The sequence below is a fragment of the Arvicola amphibius genome, chromosome 14 (assembly GCF_903992535.2).
Source record: "Arvicola amphibius chromosome 14, mArvAmp1.2, whole genome shotgun sequence".
NCBI classification, from domain to species: Eukaryota; Metazoa; Chordata; class Mammalia; order Rodentia; family Cricetidae; genus Arvicola; species Arvicola amphibius.
Window position 1 is genome coordinate 2,087,502 of NC_052060.1, and position 17,290 is coordinate 2,104,791.

The 17,290-nt window shown below is 50.7% G+C and overlaps 1 protein-coding gene across 1 annotated transcript; it reads right to left on the bottom strand.

Annotated features, from left to right (window-relative positions):
* Positions 1 to 94: 94 nt before the first annotated feature.
* Positions 95 to 13,898, bottom strand: Hcn3 (hyperpolarization activated cyclic nucleotide gated potassium channel 3). The gene is made up of 8 exons (XM_038311685.1): positions 13,624 to 13,898; positions 6,269 to 6,698; positions 4,002 to 4,163; positions 3,396 to 3,614; positions 2,909 to 3,055; positions 2,344 to 2,584; positions 1,249 to 1,413; positions 95 to 868 (listed from the first exon to the last, which is right to left on the bottom strand). The coding sequence occupies exons 1-8, from the start codon at positions 13,896 to 13,898 to the stop codon at positions 168 to 170; spliced, it is 2,340 nt and encodes a 779-aa protein (XP_038167613.1). The 3' UTR covers positions 95 to 167.
* Between the last annotated feature and the right edge of the window lie 3,392 nt (positions 13,899 to 17,290).

Consider the following 17,290-nt stretch of genomic DNA (forward strand, 5'->3'; position numbering starts at 1 on the left):
GTGGATGATTAGGATTAGCAGGCTGCAGCTGCTTGAGTTGAGGACATGGGACGGCTACTCGGTAGTAAGGGGTAGTATTTTAGATCCCCATCTGCCTTCCCAAGGCGCTTCTACCCTCAGGCACACATTATTCATGCCAATAGCTAAGGCCAGTGTAAACTAGGATTTCACATGTTTGCAGACATTTGGGGACCTCTGGGGGTAACTGGCTCAGGCACTGACGGCCTGGACGGCTGGACTGTCCCTGGAGGCTTGGCCAGGAGCCCCGAGGGGGTCAGGCGCTCACTTCCAGAGCCTTTGCGCCCAGGAGAGCCATCACCTGTCGCTCGCTGAGGCAGAGAAGGTTGAGAGGCAGAGAGTGGGCGCCCCCGAGGTCCTAGCCTTCGACCACCTCCTCCTGGGGGAGGGCCCAGCAGAGACACCTGGGAACGCCCTGTCCGGGATAGGCTGGCGTGGAGGGTTCGGGCAGGTGGAGCAGGCAAGCGAGAGGTGGACGCCCAGGGTCCCCGGGCCAGCAGAGGACCTGCTCGGACCGGCACCAGCGGGGAGGCTAGGGAACCTGCTGAGCGCCTAGCAGATCTAGCAAGGAGGGCCGCTGGAGAGTCAGGGGAGAGGGGCAGAGCACCTCGCTGGTGAGTCAGGGCTATGGCCACGTTGGAGGTCACAGCAGCGGCCTGCAGAGGCGCATGCACCAGCGGTTCCCACAGCACTGGCTTTCCACTGAGCCGAGCTCCTGTGCCAGGAGCCAGGCCCCGAATACCCCGAGCCATGTCTCTGTCGTGTTGTACCAAATGCTGCTCCATGACGCCGCCGCCGCTGCCTGGACTGGGCTCAGAGCGTTTCCGCTGTAATATCGAATTCTTTTTGCCTACAAGTTGTTCCAGGACCAAGAAGTTAGGAAAGGGAAGGAATCTGAGATGGAGGAGGTTGGAAATCAGAGTGCGGGGGAGTCTGAGAGATAGGGAATGGGGAGTCAGAAGTATAGAGAGAATGTTTGGCAATGGGAACTGGAAGGTGGTATCAATCAAAAATGGTGAAGTTAAGGACTGGTACTCAGGAGGACTTGGGGAATGAAGGTCTAGGGAGACACATACCCATGGCTAAGGCTTGCTAGAGGTATTAACTGCTAAAAGGCCTGGAACTGGGTGGGTCGGGATGCAGTGCCTACACACTAGAGGGATGCTTCATACAGTGGAAATGAGATGAGGCCCAGCCCCTAACCCGAGCAGACAGAGTAGACAGGCTCACCGATGCGACGAAGCCGGTCCATGGCCACAGTCTCAAAAGCTCTTCGCATCATCGGGAACTCCTCGAGCACCGCATTGAAGTGGTCCACGCTGAGTGAGTAGAGGCGACAGTAGGTGTCAGCCCTTACACTGGCTGTTCGCCGGCCTCGAGTCAGTAGGCAGATCTCTGCGGAAAGGTAGGAGGAGCCTCAGAGCCTCCCACCAGGCCTGCAGCCACCAACCCAGCGCTCTCAGATTCGTCCCTAGACTTGGGAGAAGTTAATGATTACCTGCCGTGAGGTCCCTAACTGCTCCAAGCTCTGCTTGTCTCCAGACCTGCACATCTGGAAGGCTGCTCCCTGACTTTTTCACTCCCTCCAAACTAAGCGAACAAGCAGGTCTGCCAGCCCCAGATGCTCCCAATCACTCTACTCCACATTAACTCCAAGACCATCTTAGCGCTCTGTCCCAGAGGAGAACAGCGGGCTAAAGGGACAGAAAGTGCAACTGATGGGACACCGGCGGGCGGTGGGCGGCTAGGCGTGGGCGGCTAGGCGGCCAGCAGGAGGTATGAGCCTCAAGACACTCTGGGCATCGGCTGGCACAGGCGGGGTTCCTAGACAGCTCCACAAAGCTTAAGTCTGTGGGTCAGTTCTGCTTCATCCCTAGCTTTCCCTCATTTTGTCAGTTAATAATGCCACAGGGCCGTCGGCCCCATGACTCGCAGCCTGTCCATGCACTGGACTCTCCTGAGAAAAAATAAAATAAAAAAAATAAAAAAAAAATCAACTGCCAGATGTGGTGCACGCCTTTAATCCCAGCATTTGGGAGGCAGAAGCAGGTGGATCTCTGTGAGTTTGAGGCCAGCCTGGTCTACATATCAAGTTCCAGGACAGCCAGAGATACATAATAGAGAGAACTGTCTCAATCAATCAGTCAATCAACCAATAAAAATAAACTACGGAGCCTCAGGCCCCAGCTCAGAGACTCACTGAGGAGGTTTGGGGGAGGGTTGTTCTGTGGTTCTGCAGCACCAACAGGTGGGGCCCTGATGCTAGGGAGCACCTGCATGCTGTCCAGTGTTCATGACCCCCCACCTTCCCCGAGGCCTGCTGACCCCCAAAGTAGGATCCGTCAGTGAGGCGAGTGTCCCGGGCGCCCCGTGCCAGCACACTGAGCAGCCCGTGCTGGATGAAGTACATCTTCCTGCCCACGGAGCCCTCACGCACCACCAGGTCCCCTGGCTGGAAGACCTCAAAACGGAGCTTGGTGAGCACTGCGGTGACGAAGCTGGGGTCAGCATGGGCAAACAGCGGCATGTGGGCCACCAGGCCGCGGCAGGTGAAGTTAATAATCTCCTGAACATAGGAGGGGCCTATCAGACAGGCGTGGCCCCCTGCCGGAAGGTGCCCCCACCAAGCTCTTCTGTCTCCAGAAACCCCATCCACCCTGTGAAGAGTGGATAAGGATGGTGCAGTGGGTGTGGGGGCCTCCCTGAGGACCTGCCTTCACCACCGTGGCATCCTACCTCTCCTCTCATACAGCCTTCGCTCCCGTAAGACCTTCCACAAGAAAGCCACCTCCCTCAGAGAGTCTCCCACGGGGCCATCTGTAGACCTCGGTCCCCACCGGAAGCCCAGATCCTTGAAGAGCCCTGCCCACAAGGTCCGTCCTGGCCCCACCTCCCGAAGCGGCTCGCTCAGCTCCCCCAGGATGCTCTCTTCATCGAACATCTTGCCCTGGTAGCGGTGCTCGTAGTACTCGTGGATACGCTGCCGTGTGTCGGCCGGCAGCTTGTGGAAGGACATGTACTGCTCCACCTGCTTGTACTGAAGAGGCAATACCAGTTGCCAGTAGGAAGAAAATGTGCAGACACGGGGCCAAAATAATGGGGTGCCGGGGTGTGTAGACAGAAAGTCACAGACACAAGTTGGACCTAGAGGTGATAAACATGGTATACACAGAGCCACAAAGAACATATGGATAATAGTAGATACAGGGAAGACAGACAGCAGTTACAGAAAAACCCAAATATGGACAGAGGAAGGGTCCAAGGACAGAGACATAGGGACAGACATGGAAGTATTTCACACAGGGGTGTGGAGCATCAGAACACAGTCTCAAGCACGCTCCCATGCCCCACCCCTTCCTGCTCTTGTCCCTACTAACCTTTTCCTGGTACTGTCGCCGGGAAGAGTCCAGGGACTGGATGAGGGCAGTGGCGTGACCGATGAACATGGCATAGCATGTGGCCCCCACGATCATGCTGAGCATGGTGAGCCAGACGTCAGGCATGCCTACTGGCGCCTGCTGCCCATAGCCAATGCACAGCATGTGGCTCATGGCCTTGAACAGGGCATGAGAGTACTGGCGGCCCCACGAGTGGTTCTGGGGGACAGAGCATGTTGCAGACAGAACAGGGCATGGGCCCCTCAGAAAGTCATTCCCCACCACCCCTTTTCCCCCTTTCCGCACCTGCCTACCCCTCTCCATCAGCCCTTCCCCTCAGCAGTCACTTGTTTAGTGTGTGGAGCTCCCGAAGCAGAAGGGGCTTCCTTTGTGCGTGAACCTTTGTTTTTGTCTAGGATTCCTCCTCTGCCTGTTCCCTCCAACATACAAGTACTTCCTCTCTCCAGGTTTTTTGCCCTTCTCCTCCCTCAGCCCTAACCCCTCCTGTCATCTTTCTGGATCATCTCCTGCCTCCTGCTGCCCACGGTTATCCCTGCTGTTCAGGCAGGAGAGACCCGGGAGTCCCCGAGCCGGGGCACTTCTCACCACCATGCGGTTCATGGAGACCCAGCAGTCGGAAGGGAAGTCCTGGAGCATAGGGACCAGGAACTGCAGACAGCCATCCCAGTGACACAGCAGCAACATCATCCCAATGAGGTTGAAGATTCGAACCACCGCGCTGGCCAGGTCGTAGGTCATGTGAAAGATCTGAGGAGTCCAAGGAAGCACTGCTGTGTTTAGGAGCCCCTCTTCGCTGGTCCTCCTCCAGTCCCAGCCCTGCAGATTCCCCCAGAAACCTCATTCTCCCTTTCCCAAGTCTCTCTGAATTAAAAAAAAATGTAGCTATTAACCTGGCCTGGGGTCAAGTACTTGTAATACCAGCTACTAGAGAAATTGAGGCGGGGGGGGGGGGGGTCAGAGGTTTAAGGTCAGCCAAGGCAACTTTTTTTCTTTCAATTTTTTTTTTTGTTTTGTTTCGTTTTTCGAGACATGGTCTCTCTGTATCTTTGGTGCTTGTCCTGGAACTTGCTCTGTAGACCAGGCTGGCCTTGAACTCACAGAGATCCAACTGCCTCGGCCTCCCAAGTGCTGGGATTAAAGGTGTACAGCACTATGCCTGACTTTCTTTCGATTTTTAGAAAACTTTGGGTGAGGTATAGTGCTACATGCCTTTAATTCAAGCACTTGGGAGGCAGAAGCAGGTGAATCTCTGAGTTCAAGGCCACCTTGGTCTTAATAGTGAGCTTCAGGACAGCCAGGGCTACCTTGTTTCAAAAAACAAAAGAAAATGGGGCTGGAGAGATGGCTCAGAGGTTAAGAGCATTTCCTGCTCTTCCAAAGGTCCTGAGTTCAATTCCCAGCAACCACATGGTAGCTCACAACCATTTGTAATGGGGTCTGGTGCCCTCTTCTGACCTACAGGCATACACACAGACAGAAAATTGTATACATAATAAATAAATAAATATTTTAAAAAAACAAAAGAAAACAAAATGCTTGTGTACATGTACATGGGTGTTTTGTCTATATTTATGTCTGTGTGTCATATGCATGCCTGGTGCCCTTGGAGGCCAAAGGGTGTTGATCCCCTTGAACTAGAGTTACAGACAGTTGTGAGTCAGTATGTAAGAGTAGGAAATTGAACTTGGGTCCTCTGGAAGAGCAGCCAGTGCTCTTAACTGCTGAACCATCTCTTCGGCTTGCAGCCTGGGAACTTGGTAAGACCCTATCTCAAAATAAAAAGTAATGGCTGGAGAGATGGCTCAACTGTTTCCCAGAGGACATGGGTTTGATTCCCAGCATCCACATGGAGACTCACAATTCCAGTCTAATTCCACAGGCACCAGGCAAATATGTAGTACAGAGACATGCATATACATAACATAAATAACTCTAAAATAAATAAATAAAAAGTAAAAGGGGGACTGGGGATATGACCCGGTGGCAAAGCATTTGCCTAGCATATGTAAGGCCCTAGGTTCAAACCCCAGTGAGGTATGGAGGTTTGGAACCGTTATTTATTTGTATAGGACCTTACAACACACGGTGGCTATTTTCATCTTTCATGTAGCAAGACTAAAACCAACTCTGTGTCTAGAATTAAACAGGGCTGAGGCTGAGATTCAGATAGTTTTAGATTGCACAAGCTGCCCAGGTGCAGCCTGGGAAAACAGGAAAGTGGCATTCACAATGTAATTCCCAGGACAAGGATTAACACCAGCATCCCTCTTCCAATAGCATTAAGGATAATAGGTCGTTTCTGGAAGTGGTGGCTCACACCTGTACTCCAAGCACCTAGGAGCTGAGGCAGAAGGACTGTCAAAGACCAAGCCTAGCCTGTCTCAAAAAGCTGAAACCAAACCAAACCAAACCAAACCAAAACCCCAGCTAACGCCTAGGAATGCACTGTGTGAAGAAGCCTTTCTCTTTGCTTCACACGTACTAACTCTTACCAGTACACACAGGTATACCAACCAATGGTGGTCTGTGTGACACTATCACACTATGCAAGAGGCACTGAGATGACACAGCACACACTGAGCCACCAAACTCTGTTGCCCGAAGAAACACCACCTTTCCATACCCAATCGTCCACTCAAGAATCCACTCGTCCTCATGTTTGCCTAGCTGTAAATCTCCACTTCTCTGAATCCCTACCCTCACCTCGGACCTCACTCCCAATCCTTCTGTCCCTGTGTCTCTCCTACCAGCTTCGCAAAGAATTCCTCTCCCATCTTCCCCATCCTCAAAACCACTAGGACTCCACAGCACCTTCCCAGGGAGTCTGATAACCCCCCACTTCCCCACCCCACCTCCTCCCACTGGTGTATGTAGCGGATGAGGCGGGAGAGGCGGAGCAGCCGCAGCAGGCTAAGGATCTTGGTGAATCTGACGATGCGCAGGGCCCGTGCTGTTTTGTAGACCTCGGCATCTAGTCGTGGCTCCAGCTCCACCACCAGGAAGATGTAATCCACAGGAATGGAGGAGATCAGGTCAACCAGGAACCAGGTGCGTAGGTAGCGTGTGCGGATGGCCCTGGGCGCCAGCAGGATCTCAGCACCTTCCTCCACCACGATGCCAGTGCGGAAATTGAGCACCAGATCCAGCAGGAAGAAAGTGTCAGACAGGACGTTGAAGACAATCCAGGGTGGGGAGTTCTCCTCCTTGAAGAAAGTGATGCCCACAGGCAGGACTATGAGGTTTCCCATCAGCAGCAGCAGCATGATCAGGTCCCAGTAAAACCTAAGGTAAGTACGGGACGGAAAGCAAGATCGCGTCATACCCTATCAGCAGCTAGATGTCTGATACAGCTAAGAGTGGTCAAGATACAAAATCACAAAACGGTCATTTTAATCCACTGAGAGTGGAAACTGGAGTCACCATTTGCAAAAAGAGTTAGCAATACTTAGTAGAGTTAGATATCTGTACTCCCTGCACTCTTACAAAACACCCAATGGGAACATGCTCTCTAGGAAATATAACCAGTAATGAATGTCCACAGCAGGATTAAGCTTGGGAACAACTCAAAGGCCCACTAGTAGAAAATGGCCCGGAGATAGTTCAGCAGTTAAGAACACTGGCTGCTCTTGCTGAGGACCCGAGTTTGATTCCAGTATCCAGCAGCCCATAACCATCTGTTAACTCCAGTTCCAGGGGATCTGATCCTCTCTTCTGGCTCCAAGGGCACCAAGTAAACAGAGGGTGCACAGATGTGCATGCAGACAAAACACACAAAGAAAACATAAAGTTAAAAAATAAATGTAGGGGGCTGGAGAGATGGCTCAGTGGTTAAGAGCATTGCCTGCTCTTCCAAAGGTCCTGAGTTCAATTCCTGGCAACCACATGGTGGCTCACAACCATCTGTAAAGAGGTCTGGTGTCCTCTTCTGGTCTACAGACATGCACACAGACAGAATATTGTATACATAATAAATAAATATTTAAAAAATATAAATAAAAAATAAATGTAGGTAAGTAAGGCATAATATATAGAGGTAAACACAGCCACAGCTTGGAATGCTGCACAGTGGCATAAATAAATCTCACATTTGAGAAGAGAGAGATTTAGCTTGATTGTGTGTGTGTGTGTGTGTGTGTTCTGTTCCCACATATGTAAGTACACCATGAGCATGTTAGAAGACAGCATCAGATTCCCTGGAACTGGAGTTACACAAAGTTGTGAGCCACCATGTGGGGCTGGAAACCAAACCCAGATCCTCTATAAGGGCAGCAGGGACTTAAAAAAAACTATCTTTGCTCTCTTCCTGCCCTCCCTTGGCGTATGCACAGGCACTTCTCTCTCCCTTCCTTCCTTCTTTCTCTTCTTCTCCTCTCTCTGTTCTTTCTTTTTCTCACTCTCTCTCTCCCTCTCTCCTTTAATAAAGCTTTATGTCAAAAAACTTAAGTTTTTTATTGAAGATAGTTTTTGTTTTATACAACATATTCTGATCATGGGTTCCCCTTCCTCAACTCCTCCCAGATCCTTCTTTTTGTGGTGGTTGTCTACTGCTGATAGGTGCCCTGCCCTTAAGGGTTGTAAACCCAGTGAGACACCACTGTGGGACAGGTTTCCTTTTCTAGGGGTTGTTAAGTGGAGACAGCTTCTAGGTTAGAGATGGGTGCTGTGTCCACTTCCCTATCAATACTGTACCCCACCTGGCTTAGACCTGTGCAGGCCCTATGCACGCTGCCAGTCTCTATGAGTTCACGTAGGAGTAAGCCTGCAGGGTCCAGAGGCCTTATTCCGTGGTGTCTTCCATCCCCACTGGCTCTTCCAATCTTTCTGCCTTCTCTTTTGCATAGTTCCCTGAACCCTGAGGGAAGGGATTTGATAGAAACATCCCATTTAGGACTGAGTATTCCAAAGGCTCCCACACACTGTTCACACTGTCCAGCTGTGGTATCTGTATCTGTTCCCATATACTACAGGAGGAAGCTTTTCTGATGACTGTGGTGGTCCATACATTTAAATGCTTTGTTAAGAGGGAGTAGAATGACTTTAAAGAATTAGAAAGATTAGGAGGTGTGGCCTTCTTAGAGGAAGTGTGTCACTGGAGGTGGGCTTTGGGGTTTCAAAGCCCAGAGCAGTCTCAGCGTCTCCTTCCGTCTTTGCAGCTGTGAAGCAGGATGCAGCTCTCAGCTCCTGCTCCAGGACCATGCTCACGGCTGCGATGACAATAGCTTAAGTCCTGAAACTGTAAGCAAGCCCCCAATTAAATGCTTTCTTTTATAAAAGCTTCATTGGCCATGGTGTTGCTCTGTGGCAATACAACAGTGACTAAGACAGAGAGTGCAGCTAGTGCAGCTAGCGGTGTGAGGAGTCTATTCTATTACTAACTATGCTCATTCTAGTCTATGACTATCTACGCATTTGTTCTCCCATAGGTCCACAGCCATCCATCCAAGCCGTGTCAGGCACAGGTTCCATCTGTCACATAGTGGTTGGTCAGTCTACAGCTTCCGTGCTACTATGGCACTAGTTAACACTGCAGATCAAAGCGTTTCTGGATTGGTGTTCACCTCTCTCATCTGGTAACACTAGTCAGCATGGGTGAGCAGCCAGAACACTTAGCTACTGCCATTTCTCCAGACCTCGAATCTCTCATTTTTGACACTGGGCAAGAGAAGCAAGAGACGTAGGGTACAAATTAAATAATTTCATGTAGACAAAGTCCCCAAACAGACAAAACTAAACTAGTACATATTGGTTTGGGTGTCACAGAAGAGTGGCAAAACTGGTTTGGAAGCCTTTCTATTTTATTTATTTTTAATTTTTTAATTTTTTTGTGTATGTGTGCATAATACAGGGTGATGTAGAGGCCAGGACAGCTTTGTGAATTCCATTCTCATATCTGAGGGTTGAATTCAGATTACCAGGTTTGTGCAGTAAGCGCCTTTATTGCTCTATCTTAATGCCTTTCTATTTTATCTTTATTTTACGGTGAAATTATTTGTATTGTTTAATACTATTTTCTTTATTTACAAGTTAGACTCAAGAGACAAAAAGCAATGACCCAAATGATCAAGTAGGCAGATTACTAAAATCCCCCAAAGCTCCCAAAGAGAGAGAGAAAGGAAAAAGAAAAAGGAAAAAAAAACATAAAAAGATAATAAAAGTTAATAAAAATTTAGAAGATTCTTCTTCTTCCTTCCCCACAGACAATGAGGAAATGAAATATATTTTCTGTCTACAGTGGAGTGCCTGCGTGTGGGTGTGGGCGTGTGCATGCCACAGCACACATATGAAGAACAGAGGACAACGTGTAGAAATCAGTCTCCCTTCCATTTAGGTCCCTGGAACTGAACCTACGGTGTCAAGCTTGTTGCATGTGCAATATCCAAAAATTAGAATACAGGAATAAAGATATAATTCAGAGGTAAATTGTGTCCTTAGCATAGTTGAGGATCTCGTTTTAATTCCCTAAGAAAAGTGAGAACAGTGGATTTGAGATAGGAATGTGAGATTATATCGTGGGACTTATATTGTACTGCAGATATGGATGGACACACTCTTAAGGTGATAGTTATGACATGAACTTGCTTTATGCTACTCAGAAATGTGTGTATATCCCCTCTCTATAAGACCTCTGTAACCTGCCAGGCCTGCTTGCAGACCTGTGATCCCTAATACCAGGTACTTAAATTCTGAGGCTAGGGATCACAAGGTCAAGGTTTGTTTGGAATATAGAGAATTCAAGGCCAGCCTGGGCACTTAAGGAGACTATGTCTCAAAATAAAAAGAAGCCAGCAAGATGGCTCAGGAGACAAAGGCACATGTAGTCAAGTCTGACGGCCTGAGTTCAATCCCGCAAACCCCAAAGGGAAAGGGAACGCTAATTCCCAGCATCTGTATGGCCACAACAGCACGGCGTGTGAGGATGCACGAGCATGAGCGAGCGTGCACACACACACACTCTAAATAAATAAACAAACAGGTTTTTAGTTTAAAAATGAGCTGGGATGAAGGGTCATTATCCAAAAAAAAAAAAAAAAAAAAAAAAGCTAACTGGTACTCCTAACCAAAACAACAACAGAAAACTATGGCAGGGCTGGAGAGACGGTTCAGTCAGCAAGCACATGGTCTACTGTGCAAACATGAAGAACTGAGTTGACCCTGGCACACACATAAAAGGAGCAGTGGTGCATCTGTAACCCGGAGCTGGGGGGCAGTGGTGCATCTGTAACCCAGAGCTGGGGGGCAGTGGTGCATCTGTAACCCGGAGCTGGGGGGCAGTGGTGCATCTGTAACCCGGAGCTGGGGGGCAGTGGTGCATCTGTAACCCGGAGCTGGGGGGCAGTGGTGCATCTGTAACCCGGAGCTGGGGGGCAGTGGTGCATCTGTAACCCGGAGCTGGGGGGCAGTGGTGCATCTGTAACCCGGTGCTGGGGGGCAGTGGTGCATCTGTAACCCGGAGCTGGGGGGCAGTGGTGCATCTGTAACCCGGAGCTGGGGGGCAGTGGTGCATCTGTAACCCGGAGCTAGGGGGCAGTGGTGCATCTGTAACCCGGAGCTGGGGGGCAGTGGTGCATCTGTAACCCGGAGCTGGGGGGCAGTGGTGCATCTGTAACCCGGAGCTGGGGGGCAGTGGTGCATCTGTAACCCGGAGCTGGGGGGGCAGTGGTGCATCTGTAACCCGGAGCTGGGGGGCAGTGGTGCATCTGTAACCCGGAGCTGGGGGGCAGTGGTGCATCTGTAACCCGGAGCTGGGGGGCAGTGGTGCATCTGTAACCCGGAGCTGGGGGGCAGTGGTGCATCTGTAACCCGGAGCTGGGGGGCAGTGGTGCATCTGTAACCCGGAGCTGGGGGGCAGTGGTGCATCTGTAACCCGGAGCTGGGGGGCAGTGGTGCATCTGTAACCCGGAGCTGGGGGGCAGTGGTGCATCTGTAACCCGGTGCTGGGGGGCAGTGGTGCATCTGTAACCCGGTGCTGGGGGGCAGTGGTGCATCTGTAACCCGGAGCTGGGGGGCAGTGGTGCATCTGTAACCCAGTGTTGGGGGGCAGTGGTGCATCTGTAACCCGGAGCTGGGGGGCAGTGGTGCATCTGTAACCCGGTGCTGGGGGCAGTGGTGCATCTCTAATGCAGTACTGGGGGGGCAGGTGGGTCCCTGGAGCTCACTGACTGATCAGACAACCTAACTAAATCAATGAGCTCGAGGTTCTGTGGGGGACACTCTCAAAGAGGAAAACAAAACAGTGGCGAGCAATTGAGGGAGACGCCCATGTCACCTGTGCACAACACATGGGCACAGGTTGGAGAGTTGGCTCAGTGGCTAAAACCATCTGACGCTCTCGCAGAAGTCCCAAGTTTAGTTCTCAGCACCTACACGGGAGTTCACAACCACCTGTAATTCTTGTTCCAGATCCGTCCTCCTCTAAAGACACATAATATACAGATATGTATGCAAGCAAAACACATAAAATAAATGTAATATTTTTCAAAAAGTAAACATGCACACAGCTGTACCCAGCTACATAAATAAATACACTCAACACACACAATGGCACCAATATTGTTTTAAAAATTCTTAAAACTAAGCACCCTATGCTGCTCTCGCTGGACTGCTGGGTAGTCTCCAGAGACGATGGGCATGGAAACAGTAGCTGTTTTATGGCTCATCCTCTCCCATCTCCAGTTTTGTCTACTTGTGGTCTAGGCTGTCCTACCCTCCAGTCTTCCCCACCCCGTTCCTCTTCTCCAACACAGTTAAAACACGGATTGCTTCTCTGTGGGTGGCCAGGGTGGGACTAGGCAATCCAGCACTCATCTCAACTGCACTTTTCAGGGATGCCCACCCCTCCCCCACGACACTTCAGCCGACTCCCTAGGAGATCCGGAGGCAGCTTGGCTGGAGCTGTGCATTTCTTCCCTCCTGGGCTGCCTGTGCATGCTGAGAGTCTGGCTGAGCCGGGCCAGGGCAAGCTACATCGCTGCAGAGGAAGCTGTGTAGATAGGCCAGGAGGGAAACAGGGGACACCTTCCTTCAGAGAAAGAAATCACTGGCGCACACATGATGGTTTCCGGTATCACGCACATCTCATGGCAGCACAAGTCCCAAACACAGTCCCTTCTGATGATTGCGAAGTCAATCCTTTCTGCAGCTGAAAGCCCGGACCCACCCCGGAAGCCCCTCATACTTTCACTCAGCAACAAACCCTTGATCTTTCTCCCTCTTTTCAAAGCTGCTGAGGAGACACTGGGAGAGGAGGCAACGGTTTCCCTCGCCATGCCCTCAGAGCATCTTCACAACCTGACTCGCAGCAGTCACAAGCCCAGCGGGTGATGTGGCAGAGGACGCTGAGGGGGTTTGTCGGAGGGGAAGCTGGGGGAGGGGAGGGGAGGGGAGGAAATGAACAGACGGTAGGGGCGAGTGGAATAATAAAGCAAAGTGGACGACCGATGAGAACTGGAGGAAAAATACAGGGAGTGGGTATTTGAGGCTGGAAGACACTGTCGGGGTCTCCGATTGTTCTTCCCAGGCTCCAGAGACACACCTCATTTCTTCATCTAAAAGCTGTCCTTCAACGTCCCCAAGGACAGGGCAAGCCTTTCTCCCCTAGCGACCTTGATGTAGACGTACAGCCTGAAGGGGGTGGGGGGGGACTGTGAAAAGGCTACTCCCCAACCCTCTATCCCTTTCCTATGGGAAACACCTGGGCGGTGTCCGAGCCCCTGCTTTCCTCCTCAAGCCTCCCGAGTACCAGCCCCGCCCCGCCCATCCCGCCTTCAGCACCACGGACAGCAAGCAGGGCCGCGGACCGGACTGACCCCGGTCACTCTCCACGGTTCCCAGCTTTCCTTGTAGTTCAGGGCCCCTGATCTGCTCTGCTGAACTGGGCAAGTTCTTGGGGCGTGGGTAAAGCGTGGTAGAGAGCGGAACTAGGCTTCTCCCTCAGGTCTCCCAGCTTTGGGTAGGATATAATTTCCCACACCCCCAGAAAACAGTCGTGGAAGAGGCAAGGTTTCTAAACTCCTACAGTGTCTATGGTCCAGGTGGGTCATGGGGAAAACCGAAGTCTCTGGAGATTCTCTAACGTCTGCTGTCCCTCATGTCTCCCTAAGCTGATAAAACATAGAGGACCTTGGGGTAACCCGCCTAGGAATCCCGGGCTGGGTTGTCGGAGGTGGCTCTGCAGCTCCACCCGCCCTCCCCACTGAGCCCCCCGTACCGGAAGTCGCTGTAGGGGTGGATGATCCAGGCCCCGGCGGACTTCACCCTCTCCTGCTCGATTTCCACCGCTTTGTGGCTGCCGAAGACCCGGAGAGAGAACTTGTTGACGGTCGGCTGCAGTAGCGTCCCGAGCTGCCGCCTCTTCTGCTCGGGCGCAGACTCCGGGACCCCACCTGAGGCCGCGCGGGCCTGGGCGGGAGCCGCGGGAGACGCCTCGCGCGCAGGGGTCGCCGCTTCGCCGCGCCCCGCCGCCGGCCGCGCCTCCTCCTCCATGACCTCCCTCACTCGAAGGGCCTCCCCAACGGGTCTATGGCCATGGCGGGCGCGCTGGTCTCTGGGAGCCCAGCCTGGCACTCGAGCTTCCGACCGGCGTGCGCCCCGGGCGCAGGGGGCGTGTGCAGGCGACAGACGCGAGGGCGCTGCGCCCCCTGGTGAGGGCTGCGCCAGACCTGGCGGGGCGGGCTCCGGGCTCAACTGCAGCCCACACCCCCAGAGAGGGAGTGGCCAGGGGTGGGGTGGGGGGGCGGCTCGCTTCTGGAAGCGGGAAACTCAGCAGGGCAAATGCGACCGGTGAATCTCCAGAGGGTCTGGGAAAGAATGGAAATTTGAGATTCTTTTTCCCCCATCCTTGTCCCGGGTCTTCTGTTCTGATCAAGTCTTTTCTCAGCATTCTCCTAGGTGTCTTCCTCCTCCTGAGAGCCTCGAAACTACTTTCCGTAGTATGTTCTTCCTAATTCATCGAGCCAAACCTTTGCCGAATGCCGCTCACTAAGTGAATGCAAAAATTAGCACAGAAATCCTAGCTACTAAGGTTCATCTGCATAAACAGATCAATAAACAGAAAAATACCATACTACATACATGCAATTAAGAGCTGAGTATCTCAGTTTCTTCCCTTTGTTTCCACGTCTTACAGCCACCGCCTTAGAAAAGCCCTCAGCATCTCCAACTAAATTATTTCAGAAAGCGTATGTTTTGTTTTTGACAAAAACAGTTTGGTCTTGAACTCCTGATCTTCCTGCCTCTTCCTTTCAAGAGCTGAGATTACAAGTGTGTGCCACTATACCTGGTTTTAGAGGTTTTTAATAATCTTCAAAATCTGTTGGGCATGATGGCACACGCCTTTAATCCCAGCACTGGATGGCAGAGGCAGGTAGATCTCCGTAATTTTGAGGCTGGCCTGGGCTATATAGAAAGTCTAAGTACAGCCAGAGCTACACAGAGAGAATGCCTCCACGATGATAGATAGATAGATAGATAGATAGATAGATAGATAGATAGATAGATAGATAGATGCCTTAAACAAATTCTTCCAGACAACTTCATTTTTTTCAGTCTGCAAGTAAACTTTCTACAATCCACATGGAATGGTGCAACTTGCTTAAAGTCCTTTCAAGGCCCCCCATTTTAGAAATACTTAAGCACCAGATGGTGGTGGCACACACCTTTAATCCCAGCACTCAGGAGGCAGAGGCAGGCAGATCTCTGTGAGTTCAAGGCCAGCCTGGCCTATGGAGTTCAGGAAAAAAAAGCTACACAGAAAAACCCTGTCTTTTTTTAATGTTTGTTTGTTTGTTTATTATGTATACAATATTCTGTCTGTGTGTATGCCTGCAGGCCAGAAGAGGGCACCAGACCCCATTACAGATGGTTGTGAGCCACCATGTGATTGGTGGGAATTGAACTCAGGTCCTTTGGAAGAGCAGGCAATGCTCTTAACCTCTGAGCCATCTCTCCAGCCCTGTCATTTTTTAAGAAAAATATTTATTTACTTATTATGTATACAACATTCTGCCTCCATGTATGCCCACATGCCAGAAGAGGGTGCCAGATCTCATTACAGATGGTTATGAGCCACCATGTGATTGCTGGGTACTGAACTCACAAACTCTGAAAGAGCAGCCAGTGCTCTTAACCACTGAGTCATCTCTCCAGCCCAACCCTGTCTTTTTTCTTAAATTTTATTTTTATGAGCATTAGTGTTTTGTCTACATGTATGTCTATATGAGGGTATCAGATCTTCTGGAACTAGAGTTACAGACAGGTGTGAGCTACCATGGTTCTGCAACTTGAACCGGGGTCATTTGGAAGGGCAACCAGTGTTTTTAACTACTGAGCCATCTCTCCAGTCCTTGGCAATTTCTCTTCTCATAGTCCTTTTCTTTTCTTTTCTTTCCTTTTCTTTTTCTCTTGTTTTCTGTCTTTTCTCCTCCTCCTCCTCCTTCTCCTTTTCCTCCGCCTCTTCCTCCTCCTTCTTCTTTTCCCCAAGAGAGGGTTTCTCTGTGTAACACTCCTGGCTGTTCTGGAACTCTCTCTGTAGACCGGGCTAACCTTAAATTCACAGACTGACCTCTGCCTCCTGAGTGCTGGGGTTAAAGGCATGTGCTACCACACCTAGCAAGTCATCTTTTTCTTAAAAGCCAAGAAGCAGTTGATGGAGTATCTTCTCCCACTGTCTCTGGGCCTTTAGAAATACTTTCCTGCTTGTTATTTTCCTCCAGTTCTCTTTCCAGCAGCTGATTCCCATCACATCTCCTCACCTCCTCTGGGAAACACAATGTGTTCACATTCTTATTTTTCCCTCACACAGTCTAGGCTAGAGCTTTCTTTTTCCTTTTTTTTTAATTGTTTATTTATCTTGTATACAATACTCTGTCTGTGTGTATGCCTGCGGGCCAGAAGAGGGCATCAGACCTCATTAGAGATGGTTGTGAGCCACCATGTGGTTGCTGGGAATTGAACTCAAGACCTTCAGGAAGAGCAGGCAATGCTCTTAACCACTGAGCCATCTCTCCAGCCCTGGAACTAGCTCTTGTAGACCAGGCTGGCCTCGAACTCACAGAGATCCACCTGCCTCTGCCTCCTGAGTGCTGGGATTAAAGGGCGTGCACCACCACCTAGCTAGGCTAGAGCTTTCTGAGAGCAGATAGGGCAGTACTATTTTTTTAAATAACCTATTTATTCTTATTTTATGTACAATGGTGTTTTGCTTGCATGTATGTCTGAGTGAGGGTGTCAGGGCCCCTAGACCTGGAGTTACAGACAGTTGTGAGCTGTCAGGTGAGTGCTGGGAATTGAGCCCAGATCCTCTGGAAGGTTAGTCAGTGCTTGTAACTGCTGAGCCATCTCTCCAGCTCTGGGCAGCACGCTTTACACCAGTTCTTGTCATGTTTTGATACAGGGTCTTAGTGTACAACTTTGGCTGGCATGGAACACAAATGTAGACTAGTACGTCTGGAACTCACACAGATCCATCTGCCTCTGCTCTCATGCCCGGACTCCATTATTTATTTACAGGTCTGTGTCCTCTCCCATTCAATCCTCAGAACATCAGACTTGTGCTGGGTACAATGCTGGGCTCATAGTGAAAACCAGTAAATGCTTGGTGAAAATGACCTGGAAATGTCTCCCTGAGAAGAAAATTAAACTGCTTTTCCAAATCCGTTGCATGCGCACGCACGCGCACACACACACCTTTTCAAATAGGTCTTTTTATGTGGCCCTGGCTATCTTCGAACTCATGCAGATCATGCTAGTCTTGAACTCATGGAGATCTGCCTGCCTCTGTTTCTAGAGTGCTGGAATTAAAGGGGTGAGCCATCAGGCCTGGCTCTCTTTTTACATAGGGAATTTCTAAACTATTTCTGGCTAATTAGTCTAATCTC

Excerpts from the sequence above, each read along its gene's own strand:
- Hcn3 (XM_038311685.1), bottom strand. The coding sequence starts at position 13,898 with ATGGAGGAGGAGGCGCGGCCGGCGGCGGGGCGCGGCGAAGCGGCGACC. Across the intron at positions 4,164-6,268 it reads ACATACACCAGTGGGAGGAG|ATCTTTCACATGACCTACGA; the intron begins GTGGGGTGGGGA and ends TGGACTCCTCAG. Across the intron at positions 1,414-2,343 it reads TGACGGATCCTACTTTGGGG|AGATCTGCCTACTGACTCGA; the intron begins GTCAGCAGGCCT and ends ACCTTTCCGCAG.